A 12,608-nucleotide genomic window follows, 5' to 3' on the forward strand; every position below is an offset into this window, starting at 1 on the left:
GTGTGTGTGTGTGTGTGTGTGTGTGTGTGTGTGTGTGTGTGTGTGTGTGGATGTGGGTGTGGGTGTGTGTGGGTAATGTGTGATGTGTGATGTAATAAACTACTGGTTAATAAACTACAGCCTGACTCATAGGGATGGGAGTCTTTCACTCAGTTACATGCTTCATGCACGTTAGAAATGTCATAAAGACAGAGACCACTGAGGGTATAATCTCGTAAATACTGGAAATTATGGAGTCACAGACAGATGGAAATGAAAGCTCATCACATTCACGGGCTATTTGTGGAAGTTGTTTAGGTCGGATTCGGAGGTTTATTCCTGTTGACTTCATAAAAGAAATGGTGGAATTATCCAAATTGGCTGTTCCAGTGGTAAGAATATCATTTTGATTTTGAAACATTTGTATAGGCTCTTTTTTTGGTGGGCCTCCTGTTTGTGTTTATGACAGAAAGCCGATGAAGCGATACACATTTTTAGATATTATACAATACTGTTCTAATGTTGTTTTATCTTCACCAGTTTATGGCTCAAGTCATGAGCTTTTTAATGGGTTTTGTCAGTACTGTTTTCTGTGGACACTTGGGGAAGACAGAGCTGGCTGGAGTTGCTCTGGCAACAGCTGTAAGTAGACCAATTTGATACACAAATACAGCAGGTTCTCTCTTTCTCTCATATTGTTATAATTTTATGAAGTAGACAATGACAAACGCACACTAACATATACTCTGGTTCCTTTACTCAGGTGATTAATGTCACAGGTCTCTCAATAGGCTTTGGTTTATCGTCAACGTGTGACACACTAATATCTCAGGTAGGATCCCCTCTTCACCTCCTCAGTCTTTAGCTCACCGGAATTTAGCTCAGAAATGCCCATCATTTTTTTCTCCCAACGCTTATGCCACCCAGAGCTTAATCAAGCTGTTTTCTGACTGCAGACCTTCGGGAGTGGAAACCTATTGAAAGTGGGGGTGATTCTCCAAAGGGCGATTCTCATTGTTTTGTTGGCCTGTTTCCCATGCTGGTCCATCCTCATAAACACAGAGTCAATACTCCTAGCAGTCAAACAGAGTCCTGAGGTTGCCAGGTAGGCCCGGACACTGCATCACCACATATCCAGAAGAAAGTCTGAAGAACATTTTAAAGAAAGCTGCATTGTCTTGCATGACTCTGAGATTACTTCATATCTGTAGGGTGGCTCAGCTGTATGTAAAGATTTTCATGCCGGCTCTACCGGTAAGTAAACCACACGATTATCCTCCAAAAAAGTCATTCGATAGAAACTTTCCAATGAATTGGTTTTGAAATGGCTACTTTTATGTTCAAAGGCAGCATTCATGTACCAGATACAATCCAAATACCTACAAAATCAGGTAAAATGTTTCCCAAAACATCTGACACCCAGACAAGGCCCTCAACATCATCTGGTTTCCTGAAGATGTCTTTCTTGTCTTCCAGGGGATAATCTGGCCCGAAGTGATCACAGGGGCTGTGGGTAATATCCTGAATGTCATCATCAACTACGTCTGCCTCTTTGCCCTGAACCTTGGGATAGCGTGAGTAAAACAGCAGAGTTCTCCTCTCTCTACATTTTGAGAAATGTACCTGGAGACTACAAGTTGTCCATTTGATGTCTTTCCCAGAGGGTCTGCTGTAGCAAACACCATCTCCCAGTTCTCAATGGCTGCTTTGCTTTATTCCTACATCATGTGGCGAGGCCTTCACAAAGCCACCTGGGGAGGTGAGACTCATTTAGGAAGAAGATAGACTACACAATGACCCAGATTCAAACCGACACCATTATACCTAAACCACATGGTGACTGGACTTGATCACACACATTACCACAAAGCTAATGGCGAACCCTTTCCTGATTTTAAAGTATGCCTGTTCAAACTGCGGCTCGGATGTGCGACATTGGGAGGTGTTAGCGCAGCATGGTTTCGGTGTGTGTCGATGCAGGCTGCAGTGGCAGGGTTAAGCTTAATTTATACTTAGGTCGCGGACACTTTTGAAATGGTCGCCGACGAAAAAAAAAAAGTGTCGCTCAGGCAGCTGCATTTATACTTCGGCAAACAGTCGCCTGTGCTCAAGGTTCGCGTAACGTAAACATAATCATTTTACCGTTACATTCATAGCTATGGTTACATTGTTAACGCTTTGTAGCCTAGGTGATCAATCGGAGAAACTGACCATGTGACGACATCCGCGCCAGTACAAATTTCTCCTGGTGGGCGACACTTCTAAGCGACGGTTAAAAGTGTCGACCGAGACGTCATTTCTGTCGGCGACCTTTTCAAAAGTGTCTGCGACCTAAGTATAAATTGGGCTTTAGCGTTGACCTCTCGGTGTCCCTGTAGGCTGGTCCAAAGACTGTCTGCAGGAGTGGGGAGCCTTCATCAAACTAGCCATCCCCAGCATGCTCATGCTGTGTGTGGAGTGGTGGACCTATGAGATCGGAGGCTTTCTAGCAGGTAGGGCACCGGGGCATCACGTCAAATAGTTACTCTTTTTAGGTCATGGGGAGGCGTAAAGCTGATCGGGGAAGGAGCGTTGTTGTTGTTGTTCGTGATGTGATGGGAACATCCCTGTTTTGTCACAGGGCTGATCAGTGAAGTGGAGCTGGACGCACAATCAATCATCTTAGAAGTGTCATCCATTGCATACCTGGTAAATATATCTTTACATGGGTGGTTGTTACAGTTACAGTCGAACATTTACCGTACAGTAACAGTAGCCGCAGGGCTGAGATTGGTGATGCTTGTCGTCAGTTCCCTCTAGGGTACAGCATCGCGGGAAGTGTGAGGGTGGGTAATGCCCTGGGGGCGGGAAACACGGAGCAGGCAAAGCTGTCCGCCAAACTGGCTGTGTTCTGTGCAGGTGAGTCAGACAGGCCATTAGGATCAAACCGTCTGCTAAATGAATATAACAAATATTAAGACTTTTTATTTGAGTTTGGAAAATAGTTTGAATTTGTTTGCATTATTTATGAGCATTCTATTATAAGCATATTCTATCAGCCTTTATACTTGTTGTACATTACATGTTATTTGGGCTCCCAAGTTAATTGCATTTCCTAAATTCAAATGGGATTGACTGAAAACATGCATTCTTGCGGTGGAAAGGATACTGTCTCTTAAGAAAGATGAGATTAAGACAAGAGTCTTCAAACACAATATTAGTCTTTTGTCTTTGTGTGATTAACATTGAATGAAGAGGTGGTAAGTTCTGTCCGAAGACAAGATACGAATTATGTTGTTGTTAGACAGATTCATGAGTGATGGCTAGAGGCAGGCTGTTGATAATTGTTCATTGTGACCATTAGAGTGGTTATCAAAACCTCCCACCGACCAGTCAGAAGTTCTGATTTTTGCTACATGGTACTGAAACAAAAGAGGGAAACTCTGAGCCGCAGTTATGTTTATGGCTAGGTTAGGTTCTAGCTCTCTGTTTAAGCGTTAATTAATGAAGACAATACTTTTCTATTTTGTCATGTCATCTGCATAATCACACTTCTACGGTCAAATTTTTATTGGTTGATTATCATTCCTTTCTATTACTGTCCTCTTCTTCGTTCAAGTGCACAGTGTCATCCTACTTTATTGTTCTGATCTCTGTCGTTTCTAGGGTCGGTTTCTGTGTGCCTGACCGTTATCGTTGGGTCCACAAAGAACATCATCTCCTACATGTTTTCCAATGACGAGTGAGTGTTTCGAATTTGTTGTTTTGTTGGGTCACCTCTGCTCTGGCTTAGCTGGTCATTCCATGGCTTTATATCGCAACATCTGCTGAGACAGCAGAGAAAAACAGGCCTAAGTGGAAGGCTAGGTTTCTTATCTCAGCTCCTGGCTCCCTGCTGAGTCACTGCAGGTGAGATGAACCATGATCTCTGTTAACACATTCCGTTACACAGTAACCAGAGTGATATCGCCTTTGACTCACTTTCAAGTTCAACTGACAACTAGAATTCCCATCCGAAGCACAACATTGTACCACGATGCATATTGCCCACGTTTGTGTATAGCTGTCACATCCTCATCCCTCCACTTTCAAAGCAATCACACGTCATTTTGATTGGACTGGATTGCCCCTGTTGTCTTTCACAGGGAGATTAGAGCCAGAGTAGCAGACGTTATGACGCTCTATACTCCGTTCCTGATTTTGGAAGCTCTCACGGTGAGTACTCCTGTCAACCAATCAGAGCTGAGCATACTGTGATGTGTTGCGTCCTATCTGGAACCATGCGTGTGTCTGGCTGTGTAGTGTGCCTCAGGTGGCATCATCAGGGGTGCTGGGAAGCAGAAGGTCGGAGCTGGCGTCTACATCGCTGGGTATTATGGGATTGGACTTCCTGTCGGGGTTTCTTTAATGTTTGCTGCAAAACTGGGGATCTTGGGTACGTTTCCATTTCCTCCTTGGGTTCTCTGAAGCACAACTGTGCTCATTTTCACGGAAAGAATCGAGAAAGGAGTTTAATTTAGTTGAGTACATTTTTTTTAGGGCTCACTCTAAACTTTGATGTTCCTTCTACTCTTGGTCTTCGTTGTTAGGGTTATGGATTGGTTTCTTCACCTGTGCATGCCTGCAGTCGACCATTCTCCTCTTCTACCTATACAAAATCAACTGGAAGGCAGTCACCAAGGAGGTGGGTAGTGGTATGCACGAATACGTCAACTCCTGGGTGGCTCACTGGGATCAGGAGTTTATCCTTCTTTGTCTAAAGAAGTACATTTTCTATGCTGGACTGTTACATTACTACATGTAAAATGTACTTTAAATGTGCTGACAGAAAACATTCTCATGAAATGTCTTGGGATTTTTCCAGGCCCAGGATAGAGCTGGGATCAAAGTTAACCATCAAGACTTGGGTAAGTAAAAAGGAACAACTTTAAACTATACCTCTGCATGGTTTAGTACAGTCCTGTTCTGAGTGTGTGTGTGTGTGTGTGTGTGTGTGTGTGTAGGGTCCGATGGTTCCGTGGTGGGTCAGCCAGAGCAGGTGGGGCCCTACCAGATCAACAGGGACACGAGTCTGACCGAGTCTGACAACGAGCTGGTCGTCACCGTGGCGGGAGGCATGCTATCCGACAAGGCATTAGTGCTCCGTAGAGGCCTGACCCTGGCTGGGATGCTCTCCTTCCTGGCCGCGGGAATCATCACAAACCTGCTGATCTCCAACTTCATCCATGGAGCTTAAATGACTTAAGAGCTTCTCTTGGAGTGGGTCAGGAGGGTCTAGTGGACCCAGAAAGCATGGGGCCTGTAGACACAGACCCTGTTCTTATGGTCCCAGTCTGGAGAGCCCTCAAGCGCACTGGGGCTGGGTGTTCTGAGTCAAAGTAGTGGTCCGGGAGTGGATGTGTTAGCTGGAATCTCCACACACAGTATCCTGCCCTGAGTCTAAGACAAAAAGGCCTAGACCACTATTTTCTGATAATAGTACTGATTGAAATGATCAGATTTCTTGACCCTCTTGTGAAACTTTGTCTGGACTGTAGGAGGCGTGGCTGAGCTATCAGTCTGTCCAAGTCAGCTGCTAATAAACCAAATGAAATGCTTTCTAATGTTGTTAAGAGTGGTTGCTTTTTCACTGTCTCTGCATGTCCCATAAAACAATATGTATACATTTATTTAAATATTTATTGTAGAGAGACATAATATTATACCTCTGATTCTCCTTCTCTCTGTTGGTTGCATTCCTAATAATCCTTGAAATGCATAAAAAAAAGTGAAATTCCAATAAATCGTAGTTCATCCATTTGAATAGCTACTAAGAGGTTCTCATTTGTGACATGGTACATAGTTTCCTGCAGCAACTTTAGTGGGGCGGGGTAGAGGAAACGAGGTCCGTGGAGATGCTGGTGTTGATCCAGCCCACTGTAAGGTTTCCCCCTGGGACCGGGAGGATCTCTGGCAGGGGCAGGACGAGGTGGATGCTCACTCCCACGACCAGGAGCCCGACGGCAGCCAGCACAGTCAGGCCTCTCCTTAGTAGCAACTGGGTGGTGGAGAGATGAGCTCTGGGTCGTTCTGCTCCCCCCTGCCTTAGTCCCTGGTCCTCCTTTGGCCCACTGGCACTGCCGCCTCCCAGGCCTTCCTGGGCCACAGCGCTGCCCCTCAGGCTGCGATGACCGTCATCACTCTCGCACGAACGTCCGTTCTCCGTCTGGATGTGAGACAGCGCAGTGTTAGTGCTCGTCCTCCCGCTAGGGTCACACAAAGGTCAACCTAGAGCAGTCGTCCCTCACCTTTCCGTTGGTGTCGTTGAGGTAACAAGCGTCAGCGCCATCCTGCTGCTCTGTGAGGACTGACCTCCTCAGCAAAGCCAGGTGTGCCATCTTTTGAGCTCGTTTCACGGCCTGTCCCCCCGCACCCCAAACACAAACACACACTTAACCAACTGCTCACCACCTGAGAACCCCTCAACAACCAATCAGGCCCTTCCCACCTGAACCAACCCCAGGGGAGGGAGCAGAGTGCATGCAAGAGTCAGGGTATTCAGCCAGAGCCCCTGGGAAACCCCAGAGAACAGCGTACCTCCACAGTCATCTTGTCCCAGTTCAGCCTGAAGATGACCGTGATGAACAAAGTGGACTGTATACAGACACAGAGGAGGAGTCCTAACCAAAACCCTGAGGAGACAGAGAGTGAGAGAGAAAGGATGTTTGCTCCTGAACAAGTATAAACAACAAAGTCTTGACTTGTTCTCGCTTTTCTTATCCTGAGATGTTAAATTTGACTACAGCACCTTGCTAAAAAGCATGCAACAAACGGCATTAAGTTCATTGTAATCCATGTCATTCATTAAGGCACCTACCTAATATCCTAAGCTGTGCGGCGAACATCAAAGAAACACAAATAGGAAGTCCAACACAATAGTAAAGGATGAGGTTGGCCAGGGCAGCTATTTTCTGTTTGCCCGTGCCCAGGAAGATGCCCATGCACACACACTGGGACAGAGATAGAGACAAAGCTCCCGTTACTGGGAATACACACACCCGCCGTCATCCACCACAGGTGTCACATGACAAATTCTGTAAACATGATTAACGTGAGAACAGAGGAACACGTGTCGAAAGGAGGAGACTGGACTACCGGAGGAGCCAAACCGAAGTGACTCACCACCAGGCCGTCAAAGAACTGAAGGACGCAGTACACGTTGAGAAGTTGGGAGACTAGCGCTATGATCTCTCTGAAAGTCAGAGACGGTGAGGATGTTAAGAAAGTCAAAGAAGGGTCTGGCAGAGTCACCAGCCCACAACAACATTTAATACACTGATCTGAGTACTTCCTGTTGTGGGCAGATTTACATTCACATTTGACATTTAGTCATTTAGCAGACGCTCTTATCCAGAGCGACTTACAGTAAGTACAGGCAAAGAGCAGAGAATTAAGGAAAAGAGGAAGAATGCTGCAGAACTATTCCTCAATATTACAGAGGTACAGTAGGACTGGTCTGTCTCCTGGTTTACAGGGGTGTACTGTAGAGTACGTATAGCATACATACTCATCAGATGTGAAGATTGAACCAATCACTGTTTTGATGGAGCCGAGCACCAGGCCCTGCATGACTGCCATGGTCGCTGCACAACAAACAAACAAACAAACAAACATCATCAACCGTGGTAGAGTATTAGTCATCGATCGATCCAGTGCTGGTCTGACCAGGGAGGAGGACTACACTACGTTGTTAGTCGATGTTTGTATTCGACTAACCATACATTTACATTTAGTCATTTAGCAGACGCTCTTATCCAGAGCGACTTACAGTAAGTACAGGGACATTCTCCCCTGAGGCAAGTAGGGTGAAGTGCCTAGCCCAAGGACACAACGTCATTTTGCACGGCCGGGAATCGAACCAACAACCTTCTGATTAATAGCCCGACTCCCTAACCGCTCAGCCACCTGACTCCCTAGAACCTGAACCATAGAAACCTACCTTTGGTTAGTCAAACACACACACACACACACACAGACAGGTCACCTCTCAGGTCGCTCCGAGAGCTGGCGTACCTGCGTGTGTTAGACTGACCTGAGAGAGTTAGAGACACCTTGCTGGTGAGGATGGCCCCAGCTGTGTCCCCTGCTCCCAGGGCGTTCCCCACACGGACACACGTTGCAGCTTGGATGCCCAAAGGAAACTACAGATGAGTAATGCATGTGTGACCAGAAAGCAGTCTGAACACAAGCAACACAATACAGATGGCTAATTACGCCACAGGCATTACATACATTTCTGCAAGTCATGCTATTCCAGACTTTTGAAGTCCCCTGGCCAAGAGGAGACTTTGACACTTATTCACTTTCTCTGATGATCCATCCACACTCTGAAATTACTTCCGAAATCATTCATCTCTCAGACTACTACGGTAGATTGAAGAATAACCTAAACTGCTTAATGATTGCTTTCCTGTTTAATCTATTGTGACTGTCTGAGAGATGAGTGACTAAAGGATTGAAAATCATATTAAAGGTAAATGAGTGTTGAGGTGTGTGTTACAGAGAAGTGAGTTTAGAGTTACAGAGAAGTGCCTCATACCATGTAGTTTATGAAGGCCAGCATTATGACCAAATGCTGAGCTGCCAAGTCAACTTCACCCACCATACCTAGGAAAGAACAAATATGAATGTATATATACTGTAGATGTAGTTTCGGTGTAGTACAACTAAACCAGGAACAATTGTTCTCTATACTTTGAATGTTCCTGTTAGCTAGTTTCGTGGTCCTGAAATAGTGTACCTGCAAAGATGCCCCCAATTTCATATATCCACCACTCGAAACACATCATCATCGTACTGGGTATGGCCAGTTTCATGTAGGAGCCCCACTCCTGCAGTGCTTCTCTGGTCCAGCCTGCAGGGGGAGACAGAGTTGTTTAATCTCCACACAGACAGGTCAGGTGTGGCACAGGTCATGTTTACATTTACATTTATGTATTTAGCAGACGCTTTTATCCAAAGCGACTTCCAAGAGAGAGCTTTACAAAAGAGCATAGGTCACTGATCATAACAACAAGATAGCCCCAAAAACATTGCGAGCAGCCAAAACATGAAGCACATATTGTGAACAACCAAATAAGTGCCAAAGGGAAGGACCATAAGAGCATACGGTTAAACAAGTTACAATTAAACAACATGAAACTCAAAAAGTGCAAGAGTGTACCTGTAGAAAAACAATCAACAGTAAAAATGTTTACTGGACAAACCCAGAAGCAAGCTGCCACACTTACCGCCCCATGTTTTAACGTGTAGCTTCCTCCACCACATGTACGCAAACAGAAATACACAGATGTAGATCTGCGACAAGCTGTTGGCCACTGCAGAGCCTCTGGAAAACACAGACACAAACACAAACACAGACACACGCAGAGTGGAAAGGACACACACAATGGGAGACACGCACAGATAAAGGCCTGAAATTTCACTTTAGCCTGTTATGAATGGAACTACATGACTCACAACACGTGTACTAACGACATGTACTGAATGAGATCTTCTTTTGAGCACACCTACATAACTCCCAGGTCCATCCAGTAGAGCAGGATGTAGTTTGTCGCCACGTTGGCCACATTTGCTGCAGCCGCAGTGTACATCTGGGGCAGTATAATGCCCTGGGAATAAATACACAGATTTGAACTTAGAGAGGCTGTTCGCCATGCACTCAGACGCCCCAGATTCACATTGAACCTCTATAACACACTCCACCTTCACATGACTTCTGTTATAATAGAACAGGCTAGTCAGAGGTGTAAAAAAAATGTTTTTCTCTGTAGCACAGGCATTGTGTACCTGGTTCTGGAGATAAGACGCTTGAAGCTGATGCAGAAACATAGCCTAGGGGTTAGAGATAGGAGACCAGGGAAGGGATATGACAGGTTTAATGCTTCCCCATGAGGACATTGGATTGAATCTTTCTATCACCACTTTACTGATAGGAACAACATACAAGAAGAGGGCAGAATCCCTCTAGTCACTCAGTAAATGGAACATCATACTGGTGGAGAGAAATAACAAATAACTTACAGGCACAGCAGGCAGGAAGGCAACCACATACAGCTGGGCTATTCTGAAACACAAAGTGTGTAAGCTTATTGACTGTTACATCAGTAGAATCACACACAGGCAGAAATAAACACACAAAATGTTTTTCCATTTGTTCAGGAAATATAAATCACGGTTCAATTTCACTCTTATCCAGATCTCACATGCGTCCTATTACCACTCAAGAACTCACAAGTGGAAAAATCACCTCTTAAGTCAGCATTGTCAAAATGTTTATAGCATTTCGGAACCAACAGCGATCTATTCATCTCATTTGGTAGGTAAATTGGCTGTAAAAGCGTCTGCACTGAGTAAACAATCTGGGGAATATCACCAGGGGCTGGATCTGAGCTGAGTAATACCTTGCTGTTGGAAAGCCATCCTGTTTCATCCAATTAGCATACAAACAAGCACATTATTTCAGGGTCCAGATATGTAGGCACAGGACTGGCGTTGCATTGGCGGTGGTATCTGAGTCTGTCTCTCTGAACCTAACAGGTGTCAAAGAGCCAAGAGCAGATGTTGTTTTTGTTGTGGTTGCGGGCTATTGTTGTTGTTGTTGTCATTCACCTGGCCACCTCGGGCTCCTGGCCCAGGGCCAGCAGGATGGCCTGGGTGTTGATGAGCATGCCCCAGCAAGGCAGACAGAAGAGGAGAAGGATGAGGACGCTCCTCTGGAGGATCACCCCCACCCTCTGGAGGTTCTTCCCGCCATACGTCTGCTCCCGGACACGAGGGACCCCCGGCAAACAGAGGTTATGAGTGAGAGGGGTCAGTTCTTGAAATATCAGTCTCCAAATGTAGTCTCCACGTCAGAACACTGCAAGATTTTCGGAAAACGGGAGAGATCTGTTTACCTGAGAGACCAGTGTGTCACACGCTAGGCCAAGACCTCCCCCGGTCGCGGCTGTGGTGATGTTAATAGTCTGAAAGGAATCAGCCGACATGTTTATGTACTGTAACATGTGTAGCCATGTAAACGTTGCCATGCAACACTGCTATTCCCAATTGGCCCTTGTCAATGTTAATCTTCCTACCGCCTCTCTTAGGCATCATCAATGTACTTTAATTGGTGTGGGGCCCTTCATCGTTGGTCATATTATTAACAAAAATACTGATTTATAATGATTGCCTTGTAAACACAGGAACATATTCATAGCCTTCGGCAAGCTGTGGTTTTCCCACATTGTCCTTCTAGGGCTAAATGTATTTCCATTATTGACCACTGACCTTTGAGGGACATACATTCATAGTTACGATACCCACAACTCCTAACATACTGACTCACCGCACACGCCAGACCATAACCAGCCAGCTCAGCGTTCCCCAGGCGACCGCAGAACATTGTAATGACAAAAGGGAGCAGGTAATTGAGGATTCGAGACAGCAGCTAGAAAACAAACACAAACAAACAGCTCTGGTGAGGGTGTTCCACGCAGAGAGGACAGAGTAAGCACTATTCCTCTTTCCGCGGGTCTTAGACTTCGGTTTGACAGGATCGTCAGTTAAGCTGACATCACATTCTGCTCAGCACAACCCGTTTCATCTTCACAGGCTAAATAAACAAGAACGCATGCCAAACCTTCACCAGACACAGGAACAAACAATGCCTGGATTAAGAAAAAAGGATCAAATCAAAGGATGAGCTCAGTTGAATCTGTTTGAGTCTCATCCTAGTGGGGTGTGCTCTGGTGTTGGAAAGACACCAGTTCAGAGGGACTAAGCAGGGGCAGTTAGCCAACTGTGCCAGTGGTGGATGAGGTCTTACCAGGGGTCCTGTCATCCGGAGAATGTGGTAGAGTTCCTCTCTGTGTGCCAAGGGCATTCTGTTTCTCACCCACCGACAGCAGAACAGCTTGGCACTAGATGCCCCCTCCTGGGCCTGTTGGTGGGGAGGGGTGGGAGCAGATGCTAGCGTGGGCCCTTCCATCCTGGCGTGTGTCCCCTGAGGGATGGTCTGATGGCTGACAGCTCACTGCTGGTGACTGCCTGCTGCACTGCTGCTGCAAGGTTCTAGACTGGTCACCGCTCAGCCAAGGTGCAGACACGGTGTTTCGACACCCAAAAAGGTTGACTAATTAATTTCATGAGAGACATACCCTGACAGGGCAGAGATCTTGACGGCCGCTATCAACAGCAACAATTGATTATTCAATTATTCATGCCTTATCATGAACAAATGTTAAAACCGTAAGTAGAGTGACATCCGCATTGCAATACCATTTAATGTTCAGTTGGAAATAGATGATAAGTGACCTACAAAGTATCTAAGTGATGGATATGCATGGGGCCTGGTTAGTGAATCATTGTACGATACAGTATTCAGTACAGAGTTGCAAGATCACATACAGTAGAGTGGGTTTAACAAATGTGAATTGACTGATCAAGTGCATGGATGTAAATAACGTAGACCGCATACAGCTTACCTTAACTGTTTCTGAAGCAATCAACCTAAACCTTAAAATCAACAGCAAACAACTGATAAGGAGCAAATCAGGGGATGTAGCATCAAACATTAACACGTGTGCAACCTCCCAGGATGTTTTATGAAATGAGACAGGTATGGTTAG

At 45.6% G+C, this 12,608-nt stretch overlaps 2 protein-coding genes across 2 annotated transcripts; one reads left to right on the forward strand and one right to left on the reverse strand.

The window, feature by feature from the left end:
• Nucleotides 1-194: 194 nt before the first annotated feature.
• Nucleotides 195-5,556, forward strand: slc47a3 (solute carrier family 47 member 3). The gene is made up of 17 exons (XM_067245791.1): nucleotides 195-371; nucleotides 520-621; nucleotides 743-811; nucleotides 936-1,084; nucleotides 1,191-1,233; nucleotides 1,326-1,370; nucleotides 1,456-1,553; nucleotides 1,641-1,738; nucleotides 2,358-2,471; nucleotides 2,600-2,667; nucleotides 2,769-2,877; nucleotides 3,625-3,700; nucleotides 4,104-4,173; nucleotides 4,261-4,393; nucleotides 4,548-4,642; nucleotides 4,823-4,865; nucleotides 4,962-5,556. The coding sequence occupies exons 1-17, from the start codon at nucleotides 231-233 to the stop codon at nucleotides 5,192-5,194; spliced, it is 1,686 nt and encodes a 561-aa protein (XP_067101892.1). The 5' UTR covers nucleotides 195-230; the 3' UTR covers nucleotides 5,195-5,556.
• Nucleotides 5,557-5,815: 259 nt separating this feature from the next.
• slc47a4 (solute carrier family 47 member 4) lies at nucleotides 5,816-11,968 on the reverse strand. The gene is made up of 17 exons (XM_067246729.1): nucleotides 11,807-11,968; nucleotides 11,327-11,428; nucleotides 10,896-10,964; nucleotides 10,609-10,757; nucleotides 10,021-10,063; nucleotides 9,787-9,831; nucleotides 9,511-9,608; nucleotides 9,228-9,325; nucleotides 8,738-8,851; nucleotides 8,537-8,604; nucleotides 8,030-8,138; nucleotides 7,505-7,580; nucleotides 7,120-7,189; nucleotides 6,815-6,947; nucleotides 6,535-6,629; nucleotides 6,246-6,356; nucleotides 5,816-6,163 (listed from the first exon to the last, which is right to left on the reverse strand). Exons 1-17 carry the CDS (start codon nucleotides 11,966-11,968, stop codon nucleotides 5,816-5,818), a joined length of 1,890 nt encoding a protein of 629 aa, XP_067102830.1.
• Between the last annotated feature and the right edge of the window lie 640 nt (nucleotides 11,969-12,608).

Source organism: Osmerus mordax, chromosome 11, assembly GCF_038355195.1.
Source record: "Osmerus mordax isolate fOsmMor3 chromosome 11, fOsmMor3.pri, whole genome shotgun sequence".
Taxonomy (NCBI): domain Eukaryota; kingdom Metazoa; phylum Chordata; class Actinopteri; order Osmeriformes; family Osmeridae; genus Osmerus; species Osmerus mordax.

What these genes read in the sequence shown, in the direction of transcription:
- slc47a3 (XM_067245791.1), top strand. Translation starts at nt 231, where the DNA reads ATGGAGTCACAGACAGATGGAAATGAAAGCTCATCACATTCACGGGCT. An exon ending in TGTCATCCATTGCATACCTG is followed by an intron (nt 2,668 to 2,768) that starts GTAAATATATCT and finishes GCTTGTCGTCAG; the next exon opens with TTCCCTCTAGGGTACAGCAT. An exon ending in TGATTTTGGAAGCTCTCACG is followed by an intron (nt 4,174 to 4,260) that starts GTGAGTACTCCT and finishes CTGGCTGTGTAG; the next exon opens with TGTGCCTCAGGTGGCATCAT.
- slc47a4 (XM_067246729.1), bottom strand. Translation starts at nt 11,968, where the DNA reads ATGGAAGGGCCCACGCTAGCATCTGCTCCCACCCCTCCCCACCAACAG. An exon ending in CAGGAGCCCGAGGTGGCCAG is followed by an intron (nt 10,064 to 10,608) that starts GTGAATGACAAC and finishes TTTGTGTTTCAG; the next exon opens with AATAGCCCAGCTGTATGTGG. An exon ending in TGGATGGACCTGGGAGTTAT is followed by an intron (nt 9,326 to 9,510) that starts GTAGGTGTGCTC and finishes TGTGTTTTCCAG; the next exon opens with AGGCTCTGCAGTGGCCAACA.